The following is a 17,142-nucleotide window of genomic DNA, read 5'->3' as shown; positions in this document are numbered from 1 at the left end:
TGGACAATGCAGTGACAGTAGTTTGCTTGTGCATGCTGGGGGGCGTGTAAGAGCAAGAAAACAAATGAAGCTCTAAAATATCATCCAATCCTGTGACATCCACCTTCCATCCACTTATGTACAATAGGCAGACAGAAGGCAGTCAATGTCCCTAAAAATCATAATTCTGATGATGATGTCATTCATAATGATGATGATGGTAACAATATGACTGAATTTGTTTAATATGATCTACAGCATTATACATTGAATCAATGTGTTACATTTACATCATTCTCTTCCCCAGCATTGTCCCTCTTGTGTTCAGTTCAGGTTTGAAAAGTAAAATGTAGAGTTTTGGAGAAAACATACACAATAATATTCCAGCACTGGAGGTCAGTATGGCGAATATCTCCACAGCCACCATGTATTTCCCTCTGGTGCTCAGATAGGCCGGGATCATGGCAATCCAGACACTGCAGAACACCAGCATGCTGAAGGTGATGTACTTGGCCTCATTAAAACTGTCCGGTAATGTCCTCACCATGAAAGCCAGAAGAAAACTCACAGCTGCCAGAAACCCCATATAACCCAACATAGAGTAGAAGCCGATAACTGACCCTTCATTACACTGAATGATGATCTTCCCAGGATAGGAGTCCATGTCATACTCCTGAAATGGTGGAGAGATGGACAACCAGAGAATGCAATTCATAACCTGAATGGATGAGCAGAATAACATGACTGTATTGGGAAGTTTGACTCCCACCCATTTTCTACAAGAGCTTCCAGGTCTGGTGGCTTTAAAAGCAATGAAGACCATGATGGTTTTGGCGAGAATAGAAGATGCTGAGATGGTGAAGGGAATTCCAAAAGTGACTTGTTGCAGCATACAGGTAATATCCACAGGACGGCCAAGGAACAGGAATACAGAAAGGAAGCTCAGTATGAGGGAGATGAGCAGAATGAAGCTGAGGTTCCGGTTATTGGCTCTGACTATGGGAGTGCTCCGAAACCAAACAAATAGTCCAAGTATAAGGAGAGATGTTGTAGCAAATATGACTGAAGTTATAGAAAAAAATAAAACTAGAATGTCCTCCTCGTATGATAAATACTCATTGACCTTGTCATTACAAATAGTTTTAGCTTTGTTAGGCCATTCATTTTCAGGACACTTCTTGCAGAGTTCACTGTCTGTAGAGTAAAAAGAAGTGAACATAACATTAGGCACGGTAGCTATTTGACAGTATTAAATATTTTTTTCTGTATTTTTCCTTAACCAGAAGATTTACCCCTCTTCATGACCAGGCCATTTTTTGATTACCTCTGCGTTTTGTGTGCTATAAACAAAAAAAGACCAACAATCTTGAAAATATAAAATAATAATGTACTTTCTTCTATAAAACACATTCAATAAAAAAAATTGCATTCCTTCATAAATTGTATTCTGCTTCATGTCTTTGGTAAATATATATATATATATATATCCCAATAAGAGTATATTGATTGGTTTATGTAAACTGTGGTATATATTTATGACTTTTTTTTTATACTAGTCATGGCGGGACTGTGATTGTGGTGGACAATCTCACACTATCTGACACTTTCGACACTTTGCGAGAACCAGTGACACTAATACAGTAATCTGTACTAAAAATATGCACTGTCACTGTACTAATGACACTGGCTAGGAAGGGGTTAAACATCAGAGACATTAAAAGCGGTATCTGTGTGCCTAGCCAGTGTTTTTGTGTACTGTGTGTGTTGTTTTTACTAGGGTCAGAGGTAGAAGAAAAGTGCAGAAAGGCCTCATCAGTAATCATTAATTTCATACAATTTTGGGAGATGTTCGGCCTGCAAAGTGTAAAGTGTGTACAGAATCACTTTAAAGGACTTTCAATGTTTTATTTTCTAATTCAATATCAGAATTTATACTTATAGAAACATAAAGCTTACCAGATTGGTTTGATATTTCTCCTTCTGAACACGGAGCACAATTATAACAACATGGGTGATATCCTTCTCTTACAGATTTTCTGAACCCCGGAAGACATTCCTCGGAGCATTGACCTCTTGGGACCTGAGATAATATAGAGCTATATGATCTATTCAAGAGTAAAAGTACAGATATAATAGTGTAGGGAAGCCGAGCTTCTGATGTTTACAATGATGCAGCATGTACAGTATAACTTGGTGGAAACACATGGACCATTCCAGAAGGTGGCCCTTCATTAGTCTGGATACCACAGAATATGTTCTGATCCAGAAGACAAAAATAGACATCTAGGAGTACTAGCAGAATCCTTTCATTAGAAAAGTTACAGCAACAAAACTATCAGTACGAACATAAACACTCAAAAATGTGTATATGTGCTAAACATATAGGGCCAGATCCACAAAGCACGTACGCCGGCGTATCTCGAGATGCGCGGCGTAAGTGTAAATATGCGCCGGGCCTATCTATGCGCCGTATCCCCAAAATGAGATACGCCTGAAAACCAGATTTTTCCGACCGACGGAATCTTTCTACACCGGCGCATCGTGGGCGCAAAAATACGCTAGACGCACCATTGTTTTGCTATGCAAATATGGAAATGAGGGAGATACGGCGATCCACAAAAGTACGTTTGTCCGGCGCTGGCTACGCGCTTTGCGCATCAGCTGACAGTTTCCAATGCCTGGATAAGTCTGGGGGTACCCTGTTGTATTCCCCAAACTTTGTGTGCCAGATCATCGGGGCATGTTGCATGCTGCACAACTTCGCTGTGATAAGGGGCCTGGAGATTGACATACGTGATGACCTGAACCCCGAACCAGACAATCCCCCCCTGACCGAGGCTACCCCATCTTCTGAGGGAAGAGCAGTCAGGAGACGCCTCGCAGTAGGCATCTTTGCACGTTAAACACACACATTAATCATGGCACAATGAGAATGCATGCATGCACACCACTGTGGTCCCTAGCACAGACACATCACATCCTAATCAAATTGGATTAGCACAAGCCCACCATGCAGGACTTGGGAGCAGCAACGCCACGCCAAGGCTCCAATTATGTCACTGTACATTCATACACCATTCACACGGACCTGGGGATCACTTCTCCCTGGTCCTGGGGATCCCTTCTCCACCACAACTGAGGGTGACACCCCTTTTCCGGCAGGAATGTCACCCCCACAATCATACATCATTCACAAACATAAAACAAATCATAATCACATTAACAAATAACAAATAAACATCAAACACTGAAAAAAAAAAGACAAAAACTTAACACCACTGGCGTGTCCCACGCCTGGGCCGGCCACGGCCACGGCCCCGGCTCCTCAGGGGAGACTCATGGGGGGAGGGAATCAGGGGAAGGAGGAGCATCGCCTGGTCTCTGCCCACCTGGCAGCCAGCCCTCCAAGGCCATGGCGATTCTGGTGAGGCCCACATTGAGGGCTGCCGTGTTGGCCTGGACAGCCTGGGTCAGGGCACACACCTCCTGACCCACGCCTGCTGTGGCAGTCTGCAGGTCGTTACAGCAGTTAATCATTGCCAGTGAGTTGCAAGACATGTCCTACACTGACTCCTTGATGGAGGCCAGACTCTCCTCCATCCGGCCCAAAGCCTGGGTGACCTGACCCAGATGGCGGGTCTGACGGGCCTGGTCCCTTCTTAGGTTTTCCAGCAGAACCTCTTCCACCCCCCTGGTCTTGCGGGTCGCCTTCCTGCCTCCAGATGAGGCATGTGGCCTGGGAGTAGGGGAGACCCCTGGGGGGAAACCCTGTTGGGGGAGGCTACCCCTGATGGAGGCCTGACTGCTGCCAGCCCTAGGGGAAGACTCCTCCAAATGGAGTGTAATATCATTCCCCGACATCACCTCCTCCCAGTCCCCTCCTCAGAGGACTCCGGGCTTGCCTGGGGGTCTTCCTCAGACTCATGTCCGGTGGAGGCTGCGGACTGACCAGATGGCCCATTACCCTCCTGCACATCTGTGGATGTCCACACACTTGTCACATATTCCCTCCCCCCCCACAAATGCTACTCACCAGATATATAAAAAAAAACACTTACCTGTCCTCACGGCCTCCTCAATGGAGTCAAAGCCAGGCAGCCGCTCCACTTGCTGCCTGTGGAAGCACTGGGCCACCGCACGCTCCTCAGCATTCAGCCTAATAGTACATGCAGGTCCCCCTCCAGTGCCCCTGGCATGTGCTGCAATCTTTGCCAGCTTCCCACGGCTTCCACACGCCTGAGATCATTGATCTTTTTTTGGATCCCATTGCGGGTCCTGGTCTCACCACCCAACGCATTGACATCGTCTGTGATGTCTTGCAGTATCTGCCTCCTCCTGGCCGGGGTGGTGTTGGCACTCTCAGGGCCATGCAAAAAACGACCAAATCGGGTAATGGCCCTCACAATGATCTCCTTCTCCCGCAAGGAGTAGTTTAACTTCCTCTTCCTCTAAGTAATCTTTACAAAACACTCTCCAAAACACTCTCCAAAAACCACACCGACACGACACAAACCAACAAACAGCAACAGACAACGGAACAAAAGCACCTTGCTTAAGGGGGGGAAACAAATGGATGTACTTTTGCAATGGAAGGGCGTATGTCTGGGCCTATTTATGCCCTGGGCGTATCTCACTAAGTACGCCGGGCCTAGTTCCTATCTCACTGATTGCACCGGGCCGAGTTCTGAGCATGCGCAGAGAGGCTCTGACGATAGTCAGCTTAATGCGCAGTCCAGCGGCCCTTCATTTGCATGGGGTCACGGCTCATTTCAATGGAACACGCCCACGTCCTTCCCACTTTCAATTATGCCGGCTTACGCCTCGGAATTTACGTCGCGCCGGCACAAATGTGGGCGCAAATACTATGAAGATATGGTACTTGCCTCTCTAAGTTGAGCCGGCATAACGTAAATGAGATGCGCTACCCCATTTTATAAATGCGCCGATGTACGTGGATCTGGCCCACAGTTCCCGCACCTCGATTACTAAAAATAGTTAAATTATAAATGTTAAACTAATAGTAGTGCGATCAGTGATATCTACAAGAAACTAAGGCCGCGTACACACGGTCGAACATGTCCGCTGAAACTGGTCCGCGGACCAGTTTCCGCGGACATGTCCGACCGTGTGTACGGCCTAGCGGACAGGTTTCCAGTGGACAAAAGTTTCTTAGCAAGGACATGTCCGATGGTTAGTACACCTAATCGGACATGTCCGCTGGTTATGACGTGTAACCAGCATCCCAAAATCCCGTGCATGCGTCGAATTGATTCGACGCATGCGTGGAAGCATTGCACTTCCGTGTTTGAGAACGTCGGTGTCTTCTATGTCACCGCGTTCTCTGTCAGCGGGGATTTTGGTCTGATGGTGTGTACACACATCAGACCAAAAGCTCCCAGGAGACATGTCCGATGAAAACGGTCCGCGGACCGTTTTCATCGGACATGTCTCCTCGTGTGTACGGGGCCTAAGGGGCAGATCCACATACATTTAGATAGGCGCAGCGTATGTGAGATACGCTACGCTGCTGTAACTTACTTTTGAATTCCTCTAATCCACAAAGAATTTGCGCCGTAAGTTACGGCAGCGTAGTGTATCTCTCGGTGCGTAATTCAAATCGGAAAGTAGGGGGCGTGTTTCATTTAAATGAAGCGCGTCCCTGTGCCGAATGAACTGCGCATGCGCCGTCCCTAAATTTTCCTGTCGTGCATTGCGCGAAATGACGTCGCAACGACGTCATTTTTTTAACTTAGACGTGACTTACGTCCATCCCTATTCATGGACGACTTACGCAAAAAAAAATAATTAAAATTTCGACGCGGGAACGACGGCCATACTTAACAAGGCAGATCTAACTATACGCCGCAAACTAGCAGCTTTAACTATACGCCGGAAAAAGCCGACTAGAGACGACGTAAGAGAATGCGACGGCCGCGCGTACGTTCGTGGATCGTCGGAAAAAGCAAATTTGCATATCCGACGCGGAAAACGACGCAAACTCCACCCAGCGGACGCCGAAGTATTGCATCTATGATTCGAAGGCGTACGAAGCCGTATGCCTGTCGGATCGAACCCAGATGCCATCGTATCTTGGTTTGAGGATTCAAACTAAAGATACAACGCGGGAAATTTGAAAGTACACCGGCGTATCAGTAGATACGCCGGCGTACTCTCTCTCTGGATCTGCCCCTAAATATATATGAAGTGACAAATTATTAGTGGTTACGTGAAATCACTGTAAAAACAATGTTAAAAGTAGGGATGAGCTTCGAGTTCGAGTCAAACTCATGTTCAACTTGAACATTTTGCCTGTTTGCCTGTTCGGCGAACAGCGAACAATTTGGGGTGTTTGTGGCAAATTCGAAGAGCTGTGGAACACCCTGTAAAAGTCTATGGGAGAAATCTAAAGCGCTAATTTTAAAGGCTAATATGCAAGTTATTGTCCTAAAGTCCTGCCCCAGGGGACATGTATCAATGCAAAAAAAGTTTTAAAAACTGCAATTTTTTCGGGAGCAGGGTGAGCAACCACCGGTAAAGGGCATATGGCCTGGTACGGTTCAGAAGGGGGGGTTTCTCATCCCCCCTATTTTCCTGCGGCCTGCCAGGTTACGTGCTTGGATAAGGGGTCTGGTGTGGATTTTTGGGGGAACTCCATGCCATTTTTTTTTTATTTGAGGTGGAATACCCCTAAAAATACATACCAGATCTGAAGGGTCTGGAATGGATATTTGGGGGGAACCCCACGTCATTTTTTTTTTAAATTTGACGCAGGTTTCCCCTTAATATCCATACCAGACCTGAAGGGCTTGAATTTGGGGGGACCCCCACGTTTTTTTTTTTAATGAATGACTTTTCTCTGTATTGCCGGGAGCCAACAATTCATTATAGCCGTGAGTGATTTTAAATTACTTTTTTTTCTTACAGAAATGACACTTTGTGCAGGGACAGTTCTAAGCAAGGGAAACATGCGCTGCTTTACAGGCATACTATACACCCCCCCTAGCTACGAAATTTAAAGGAATATTTCACTTTTTTTTGTTTCACTTTAAGCATTATTGAGTTCACTGCTCCCGAAAAAATGGCAATTTTTAAAACTTTTTTTTGCATTGATACATGTCCTCTGGGGCAGGATCCGGGTCCCCAGACACTTTTTAGGACAATAACTTGCATATTAGCCTTTAAAATTAGCACTTTAGATTTCAGACGTTCGAGTCCCATAGACTTTAACGGGGTTCTAAAGTTCACACAAACTTTTGGTGTGTTCGCAGGTTCTAGTGCGAACCAATCGAGTGGTGTTCGCCTCATTCCTAGTTAAAAGGCAATATCCCGATTACCCTGCATTTTACCTGTGGAAATAAATGTGCCAGACGGTCTGTGATCACTGAGGGTTGCATGCAATCAAAGCCTCACAGTCGCAATTCTTGGATGGGAAAGCGATTTGTATTTATTTTGGACATTTAGATTTGAGTTCACATTGAGAATTTGGATGTTGAAACTATTGTTTCCACCACATGAAGTTTGTTATCCAATTGCCCTTCAACATTGTTTTCTCAGTGATTTCACGTAACCTCTAATAATTTGTCCCAAGTATAAATGCTGCTTTAAGAATCCAAAGAGAAAATCAACCGCATTTGACCGCATTTTAGGAGTCACTCGTACAGAAATCCAGGTAGCTCCATGTTTTTTTAGTTTTTTTTTAATGTATGTACAGTAACTCCAAATTTCTGATCGGGGGAATTACTACTCTGAACTGTTTTTTTTGTTCTGTTTACAGCCTAATGAATTCAGAAGGTCTGGGTAGAATCTGGCCATGGATAATACTGGCGCTCATTCCACTCCAAAGTCTAGAAGATGTTTTGTAGTTCATCCACTTCTTCAGTTATATAGATTGATGGGAACATATCCCGGCATTTATATCCACACATCTAGACCTGACACCTTCATCTAATCACCATGGAATGGGTCAGGGAAGATGTTGGTGGTCTATAAACAGGATGGGGGGAGGGGGTTAGGATTTATCTGGAGATGAGTTTAGGGACAAAACTAGAATGTTTCTTGTATAAGTTCTGGATCAGCTTCCCCAGTGTAACTCACCTTGTCTCCTTTCCATGATATTCGCTCTGGTTCTAGTGTAAGTTGCTGACCCTCTGAAAGGGACCCATCAAAGTGACCCACAATCATCCAATCAGTGATATTTCTACCTTTAATTCTTGTAATCCAATTTACAATTTCCAGTGGGCTGGGCAGTTCTCCTTTATCATTAAAAATCACGACCTCGTCATTTGGATTCTTGTACTGGACTTCTTTTACATAGCGGGACAGCTTAAATAATGACAGAAATTATTATAGGTAACAAGTATATAGAATGTTTAATCATTTTTTGACTATAGATTTTTTATCTAGTTATGTCTCAATTAGGGAGGAGCTTTATGTTTGAGTCAAACATGAGTTCAACTCGAACATTGGCTGTTTGCCCGTTCGGCGAACAGCAAACAATTTGGGGTGTTCGCTGCAAATTCGAAAGCCGCAGAACACCATTTAAAAGTATATGGGAGAAATCAAAAGTGTTAATTTCAATGGTTAATATGCAAGTTATTGTCATAAAAAGTGTTTGGGGACCCGGGTCCTGCCCCAGGGGACATGTATCAATGCAACAAAAGTTCTAAAAACGGCAGTTTTTTCGGGAGCAGTGATTTTAATAATGCTTAAAGTGAAACAATAAAAGTGAAATATTCCTTAACATTTTGTACCTGGGGGGTGTATATAGTATGCCTGTAAAGTAGCGCATGTTTCCCATGTTTAGAACTGTCCCTGCACAAAATGACATTTCTAAAGGAAAAAAGTAATTTAAAACTACTTGCGGCTATAAATAAATTGTCGGTCCCTGCAATACAGATCAAAGTCATTGAAAAAAACATCATCAAAATAAAAAATTAACCACTTAACGCCCGCCGCACGACTATTTACGTCCGCAAAATGGCACGGACAGGCAGATGGGCGTATATATACGTCCTTGCCTTTCCGCGGGCCGGGGGTCCGATCGGGACCCCCCGCTGCGTGCGGCAGGCGGCTTACCTCGAGGAGCGATCCGGGACGACAGTGCGGCTATTCGTTTATAGCCGCTCCATCGCGATCGCTCCCCGGAGCTGAAGAATGGGGATAGCCGTATGTAAACACGGCTTCCCCGTGCTTCACTGTGGCAGCACATCGATCGTGTCATCCCCTTTATAGGGGAGACACAATCGATGACATCAGACCTACAGCCACACCCCCCTACTGTTGTAAACACACACTAGGTGAAGCCTAACACGTTCAGCGCCCCCTGTGGTTAACTCCCAAACTGCAACTGTCATTTTCACAATAAAGAATGCAATTTAAATGCATTTTTTGCTGTGAAAATGACAATGGTCCCAAAAATGTGTCAAAATTGTCCGCCATAATGTCGCAGTCACAAAAAAAATCGCTGATCGCCGCCATTAGTAGTAAAAAAAAAAATTATAAAAATGCAATAAAAATATCCCCTATTTTGTAAACGCTATAAATTTTGCGCAAACCAATCGATAAACGCTTATTGCGATTTGTTTTACCAAAAATAGGTAGAAGAATACGTATCGGCCTAAACTGAGGGAAGAAAATTATATATGTTTTTGGGGGGATATTTATTACAGCAAAAAGTAAAAAATATTGCATTTTTTTCAAAATTGTCGCTCTATTTTTGTTTATAGTGCAAAAAATAAAAACCGCAGAGGTGATCAAATACCACCAAAAGAAAGCTCTATTTGTGGGGAAAAAAGGACGCCAATTTTGTTTGGGAGCCACGTCGCACGACCGCGCAATTGTCTGTTAAAACGACGCAGTGCCGAATCGCAAAACCTGGCCTGGGCATTTAGCTGCCTAAAGGTCCGGGGCTTAAGTGGTTAATGGCGTGGGGTCCACCCAAAAATCCATACCAGACCCTTATCCGAGCACACAACCTGGCAGGCCACAGGAAAAGAGGGGGGATGAGAGAGCTCTCCCCTCCTGAACCGTACCAGGCCACGTGCCCTCAACATGGGGAGGTTGTTCCCATGTTGAGGGGGACAAGGGCCTCATCACCACAGGGACAGTTCTAAGCATGGGAAACATGTGCTTCTTTACAGGCATACTATACACACCCCCAGGTATGAAATTTAAAGGAAGAATTCACTTTTAACTTCTCCCCCAAAAAAACAGCTGTTTTTAAAACTTTTTTTGCATTGATACACGTCCCCTGTGAATGAATGAAGAATTTATGTAGCGCGGCACATGCAAACTAAATCGCCCCTGGGGCAGGACCCGGGTCCCCAAACACTTTTTATGACAATAACTTACATATTAAAATGAGCACTTTTGATTTTTCATGTTCATGTTCTATTGATTTTAATGATCATGTGTTAGAACAAACATTTTTTGCTTGTTCGCATGTTCTGGAGCAAACCGGCTCATCCCTAATCTCACTCAGAGAATGTCATCGGGATCAGATGACCTATTTGATGAGCATTTATAATCAGATACATTTTATTGGGTCTATTTATAAACAATTTGCTCTGTGAATGTGAATGTTCCAGAGATTAATCAATAATTATTCCCCTTTACAATACACTGGCTCAGCCTCATCTTGGATATACAGTTCAGTTTTGGTCACCAATCCTCAGGAAAGATGTTGATGAATTAGAAAGAGTTCAGTAAAGGGCAACACAATTAAAACGGAGGACAGAGGATCTCAGCTATGAGGACTGATAGATTACAGGTATATACTCTGGAGAAGAGCCACTTAACCCTTTTGCCGCCGTGTCCATACTTCGTACGGACCTGACAGTGGGAGGTATTGCACACAATCCGGTGACTGCAGTCACTGGGATTGTATGTGAAACTGACAGACAGCCTCCTGACTGTCAGGTGAAACATTCGGGCAGCGCTACTGCCACATGATTGGTCTCACACCCCCTGGTACAGGGATTCCCATGCCACTGCACCCCACAATGCTTACTGGACTCCACTAGCCTATCTGTGGGCCCAGGAGCTGCATGTCTGGTACTGGTGGCCAGAGGGGAAGGAGAAGAGCGGACACACATCCCCCTGAAAAAAATGGGAAAAACAACAAAGAAAAAGCGCCTCTTGGTGCAAATATTTAATAGCTGCAGCAACATGTGATTCCACATAAGCAATGGCTGACAAGCGCCCAGAGGGTGAGGAAACTGGAATCTCCTGAGTCCGTCACTCGGCCGGTTCCTGGCAGGCCGATGTGACGGAGGCCACTGGCCGGATCGGCCGCGGTGTCCGGTGGACGGGGAACCAACAGTCAAACTCGGCGTACGGGAAAAGGTGGCGAGACTCCGTGCTGAGATGGGATCAGCTGGCGTGTGACGTAACCCAAGGTGAGAGAGAGAAACACAATGCATTTCAGAGCATTACTTAGAACAAATCAAGTACATTTGATGTAAAAAATTCCACTCAATGTTGAATGGAAAAAGTTTGATACATTCAACGTTAAGTGATGTATGTAGGATGCATTAAGGTGAAAAAACATGAACCTTTACAACCCCTTTAAGACCAGACACACACTAAATCTAATGTGCTTAATATGTCACATGTCCAGTCACATGACTATGTCCCTGTATGGAACCAACATCCATCAATTTAAACATAATACTCCCATGTTCAGCATGCTGCAGTTTATGATTAATACTATATTCCATGAGCACTGGCTCATATATATTCTTCACCACCTTCCAATGCCCTGGAGCTGCACCCAGACTTGTATCACCAATCTCTCTCATTTCCACAATGTGATCTCTATGTATATGCCCTTGACAGACTACATCCCGATCGAGTCTCGGGCTACATATCCCTGGTTCCAGATCTATCCAATCCACAGGTCTACACTCCTCCTCTCTTTCCCCCAGCCTATCAGCAGACACCAGCCCCTCCCCTCTCCTCCCCCCTCCCCTCTCATACGCCCACCAGGCAAGCATGGATGCAGGTCTGACAAAGGAGCCATGCATGCTCTGAAACGCGTTACCGCCCACGAGGCAATTTTTCTGAACTGTGGTCATTACTACATGGCATAAATTATCAAATCCTAGAAACATTGAAAACTGAAGAAAAATGGCAATGCTTCAGGAGCATATTAACCACTTCCCGCAAAACAATGTACCCGTACGTTGGTATTTTTTTTACGCTAAATACCGGGGTTATGCCAACAGCTAGCTGAGATAACCCTGGTATTTTTGGGGATGCTGTGCATTTCTTTTTAAGATAAAAATAATCTCCATGGCAGATTCGCTGTGAGATCACTTTTATCGGTTGTGGGAGAGGTGCCCACACTACAAGGAATGCTATAAAACTTGTAAGAACACAATTTGGGTGGTTAAAAAGACCACAAGAGACACATAGTGGAGCAGAGTAAAAAAAAACTCCAACTATTTTTGTATATATAAATATATATTAACAGTAAAAAAGTGAGATAAGAGCACATTGCCAACATAAAAGATGATGATGGGAGGATGGTTACGGATGACACAGAGAAAGCAACTGTACAACATTCCTTCTTCTCCTCAGCTTTTATGCAGGAAAAGAAGAGGTATATTGTGACATTGCTGTTAGTAACACATCGCAGGACACACCCTTGTGGCTAACAGAGGCCGGAGTGAAGGGAAGACTTAATATACTTAATACAAATAAATCCCCAGGACCAGCCAGATGGCTTGTACCAGAGAGTCCTCAGAGAACTCAGTCAAATTATAGCCAGACCATTGCTCCTAATCTTTACTGACAGGAATTGTCCCAACTGATTGGAGAAAAGCCAATATGGTACCAATATTCAAAAAAAGGGCAGAGACAAATCCCTGTAAACTACAGGAGAGTCAGCCTAACATCAATAGTAGGTAAATTATTGGAGGAGATGATAAGGGACTGTATCTAAAAATGTACTGGAGAAAAAATATCATTAGTAGTAATCAGCATGGGTTTTACGAAAGGTCATTCCTGCCAGACCAATCTGCTACCATTCTATAAGGAAGTTAGCTGCCATCTAGACAGAGGAAGAACTGTGAAGCATTTGATACAGTCCCCCATAAGTGCTTAATCTACAAGCTGAGGTCTGCAGGCATGGAACATAAGGTTTGTTCTTGGGTAAAAAAATGGTTACAGGGGCGTGTCCAAAGGGTGGTGATAAATAATGTGTATTCAGAGTGGTAAGTGGAGTACACCAAGGTTCTGTCTTGGGACCAATTATATTCAATCTATTCATAAATGATATAGAGGATGGGATAAAAATAGCTCAATCTCAGTTTTTGCGGATAACACAAAAATAAACAGGGCAATAACTTCACATCAGAATATATAATTTTTTTTAACGTTTTTAAACTACTCACTAGGGGGAGAACCTCTGGGGGAATCAAGGAGCAATAGCGTGCAATGTCAAGCTGCAGCTACCAAAGTCGGCAGAATATTAACATGCATAAAAAAGGGATATACTCCAGAGATAAAACTATAATCCTACCACTTTATAAATCTTTGGTTAGACCACATCTGGAGTATTCTGTCCAGTTCTGGTCACCAGTCCTCAGAAGGGATGTGCTGGAACTGGAGAGAGTTCAAAGAAGGGCAAGAAAACTAATAAGGTGACTGGATGCCCTCAAATATAAGAAACACCTGCAAGCACTACATTTATTCTCGCTGGAGAGGAGATATGATAGAGATTTATAAATACCTCAATGGTGATCCCAGCATAGGAAAACAACTCTTCAGTCTCATGCAGTGTAAGAGGACACAGGGCCACACAATGAGATTGGTGGAGAAGTGGTTTAACCTTAAACTCCCCAGGGGGTATTTTCACTGTCAGAACAATAAGGATGTGGAACTCTCTTCCACAATTGGTGGTGTCAGTGTGGAGTATGTATATTTTTAAAAGACTCTTAGGCCTCGTACACACGACCGGACATGTCCGCTGAAACTGGTCTGCCGACCAGTGTCAGCGGACAGATCCGATCGTGTGTACAGGCTAGCAGACAGATTTCCAGTGGACAAATGTTTCTTAGCATGCTAAGAAACATGTCCGCTGGGAAGCTGTCCGGGGGACATGTCCGCTGGTTAGTACGTCTAACCAGCGGACAGAAATCCTGCGCATGCGTCGAATTGATTCGACGCATGCGTGGAAGCATTGAAATTGCGCGATAGAGAACGTCGGTGTCGTCTACATCACCACGTTCTTTGTCCGCGTGGATTTCGGTTTGATGGTGTGTACAGCCATCAGACCGAAATCTCCCAGCGGACATGTCCGATGAAAACGGTCCGGCGGACCGTTTTCATCGGACTGTCCACTCGTCTGTACGGGGCCTTAGATGTGCATCTTAACCACTTAGGCGCCGGACCATTTCGCTGGCCAAAGACCAGAGCACTTTTTGTGATTTGGCACTGCGTTCCTTTAACTGACAATTGCACGGTCGTGCGACGTGGCTCCCCAAAAATAGAGCTTTCTTTTGGTGGTATTTGATCACCTCTGTGGTTTTTATTTTTTGTGCTATAAACAAAAATAGAGCGACAATTTTGAAAAAAAATCTATATATTTTACTTTTTGCTATAATAAATATCCACAAAAAATATATAAAAAAACATTTTGTTCCTCAGTTTAGGCCGATATGTATTCTTCTACATATTTTTGGTAAAATAATATTTTTTTTTACTAGTAATAGCGGTGAACCGCGATTTTTATTGTGACTACGACTTTATGGCGGACACATCGGACACTTTTGACACATTTTTGGGGCCATTGTAATTTTTCTGGCGATCAGTGCTATAAAAACGCACTGATTACTGTGAAAATGACACTGGCAGTGAAGGGGTTAACCACTAGGTGGCGCTGAAGGGGTTAAGTGTGCCCTAGAGAGTGCTTCTAACTGTAGGGGGTATGGGCTGTGTGTGACACGACAGTGATCACCGCTTCCGATTACAGGAGTCTGTGATCACTGTCCTGTCACTAGGAAGACTGGGGAAATGCTTGTTTGCATACGATTTTCCCCTTCTTCTTCACCGTGACACGATCGCGGGTATGCCCGTGGACATCAAGTCCGTGGGACGGAGTCATGGAGCTCGCGGCAGGTGCGTGCCACCGGCGGCACATGCGCATCCACAATGCTGCTTCTTAAAGGGGATGTATACAGGTGGTTCTCAAAAAATTTGCATATTGTGATAAAGTTCATTATTTTCTGTAATGTACTGATAAACATTAGACTTTCATATATTTTAGATTCATTACACACAACTGAAGTAGTTCAAGCCTTTTTATTGTTTTAATATTGATGATTTTGGCATACAGCTCATGAAAACCCCAAATTCCTATCTCAAAAAATTAGCATATTTCATCCGACCAATAAAAGAAAAGTGTTTTTAATTAAAAAAAAAGTCAACCTTCAAATAATTATGTTCAGTTATGCACTCAATACTTGGTCGGGAATCCTTTTGCAGAAATGACTGCTTCAATGCGGCGTGGCATGGAGGCAATCAGCCTGTGGCACTGCTGAGGTGTTATGGAGGCCCAGGATGCTTCGGTAGCGGCCTTAAGCTCATCCAGAGTGTTGGGTCTTGCGTCTCTCAACTTTCTCTTCCCAATATCCCACAGATTCTCTATGGGGTTCAGGTCAGGAGAGTTGGCAGGCCAATTGAGCACAGTAATACCATGGTCAGTAAACCATTTACCAGTGGTTTTGGCACTGTGAGCAGGTGCCAGGTCGTGCTGAAAAATGAAATCTTCATCTCCATAAAGCTTTTCAGCAGATGGAAGCATGAAGTGCTCCAAAATCTCCTGATAGCTAGCTGCATTCACCCTGCCCTTGATAAAACACAGTGGACCAACACCAGCAGCTGACATGGCACCCCAGACCATCACTGACTGTGGGTACTTGACACTGGACTTCAGGCATTTTGGCATTTCCCTCTCCCCAATCTTCCTCCAGACTCTGGCACCTTGATTACCGAATGACATGAAAAATTTGCTTTGGACCACTGAGCAACAGTCCAGTGTTGCTTCTCTGTAGCCCAGGTCAGGCGCTTCTGCCGATGTTTCTGGTTCAAAAGTGGCTTGACCTGGGGAATACGGCACCTGTAGCCCATTTCCTGCACACGCCTGTACACGGTGGCTCTGGATGTTTCTATTCCAGACTCAGTCCACTGCTTCCGCAGGTCCCCCAAGGTCTGGAATTGGTCCTTCTCCACAATCTTCCTCAGGGTCCGGTCACCTCTTCTCGTTGTGCAGCGTTTTCTGCCACACTTTTTCCTTCCCACAGACTTCCCACTGAGGTGCCTTGATACAGCACTCTGGGAACAGCCTATTTGTTCAGAAATTTCTTTCTGTGTCCTACCCTCTTGCTTGAGGGTGTCAATGATGGCCTTCTGGACAGCAGTCAGGTCGGCAGTCTTACCCATGATTGCGGTTTGGAGTAATGAACCAGGCTGGGAGTTTTTAAAAGCCTCAGGAATCTTTTGCAGGTGTTTAGAGTTAATTAGTTCATTCAGATGATTAGGTTAAGAGCTCGTTTAGAGAACCTTTCCATGATATGCTAATTTTTTGAGATAGGAATTTGGGGTTTTCATGAGCTGTATGCCAAAATCATCAATATTAAAACAATAAAAAGGCTTGAACTACTTCAGTTGTGTGTAATGAATCTAAAATATATGAAAGTCTAATGTTTATCAGTACATTACAGAAAATAATGAACTTTATCACAATATGCTAATTTTTTGAGAACCACCTGTATATACGTCCTTTTGCGCAGCCGTGCCATTCTCTCGACGTATATCGTCGTGCGGCGGTTGGCAAGCAGGTAAAGAAAACAACATACAGGCATATGAAAAAAATATATAGACACTGACACACACACACACCTACACAGGTTGAACTGGATGGACTATTGTCTTTATTAAACTTTAATGTAACTATAAGTGCACTGGTCGGCACAACAATTGTCCATTGATACTACAATTCTGTCTTCCACGATGGAAGACAGGACTTGTAGTTTATTCATTCACAGATTCTTGTAACACAGTCGTGTGGGCGGACCCATGCTGTTTTTAAATGTGGCTGCGGTTTTGGGGGAGAGGAAACCCTACCCACTGGCATGTGAATACTGATGTGCCATGTAACCT

At 44.2% G+C, this 17,142-nt stretch overlaps 1 protein-coding gene across 1 annotated transcript in view; it reads right to left on the bottom strand.

Annotated features, from left to right (window-relative positions):
* Positions 1–235: 235 nt before the first annotated feature.
* LOC120928131 (vomeronasal type-2 receptor 26-like) overlaps positions 236–17,142 on the bottom strand; it is a 28,961-nt gene continuing 12,054 nt past the window's right edge. Inside the window, exons 3-4 of the mRNA XM_040339393.1 lie at positions 1,936–2,059; positions 236–1,173 (exon numbers count right to left, since the gene is read on the bottom strand). Of these exons, the coding sequence (XP_040195327.1) occupies positions 266–1,173; positions 1,936–2,059 (1,032 nt within the window). The 3' untranslated portion in view covers positions 236–265. The remainder of the gene's footprint in view (positions 1,174–1,935; positions 2,060–17,142) is intronic.

The sequence above is a fragment of the Rana temporaria genome, chromosome 1 (assembly GCF_905171775.1).
Source record: "Rana temporaria chromosome 1, aRanTem1.1, whole genome shotgun sequence".
NCBI classification, from domain to species: Eukaryota; Metazoa; Chordata; class Amphibia; order Anura; family Ranidae; genus Rana; species Rana temporaria.
The sequence above is the reverse complement of the archived record's forward strand: the minus strand, read 5'-3'. Positions and strand labels throughout refer to the sequence as shown.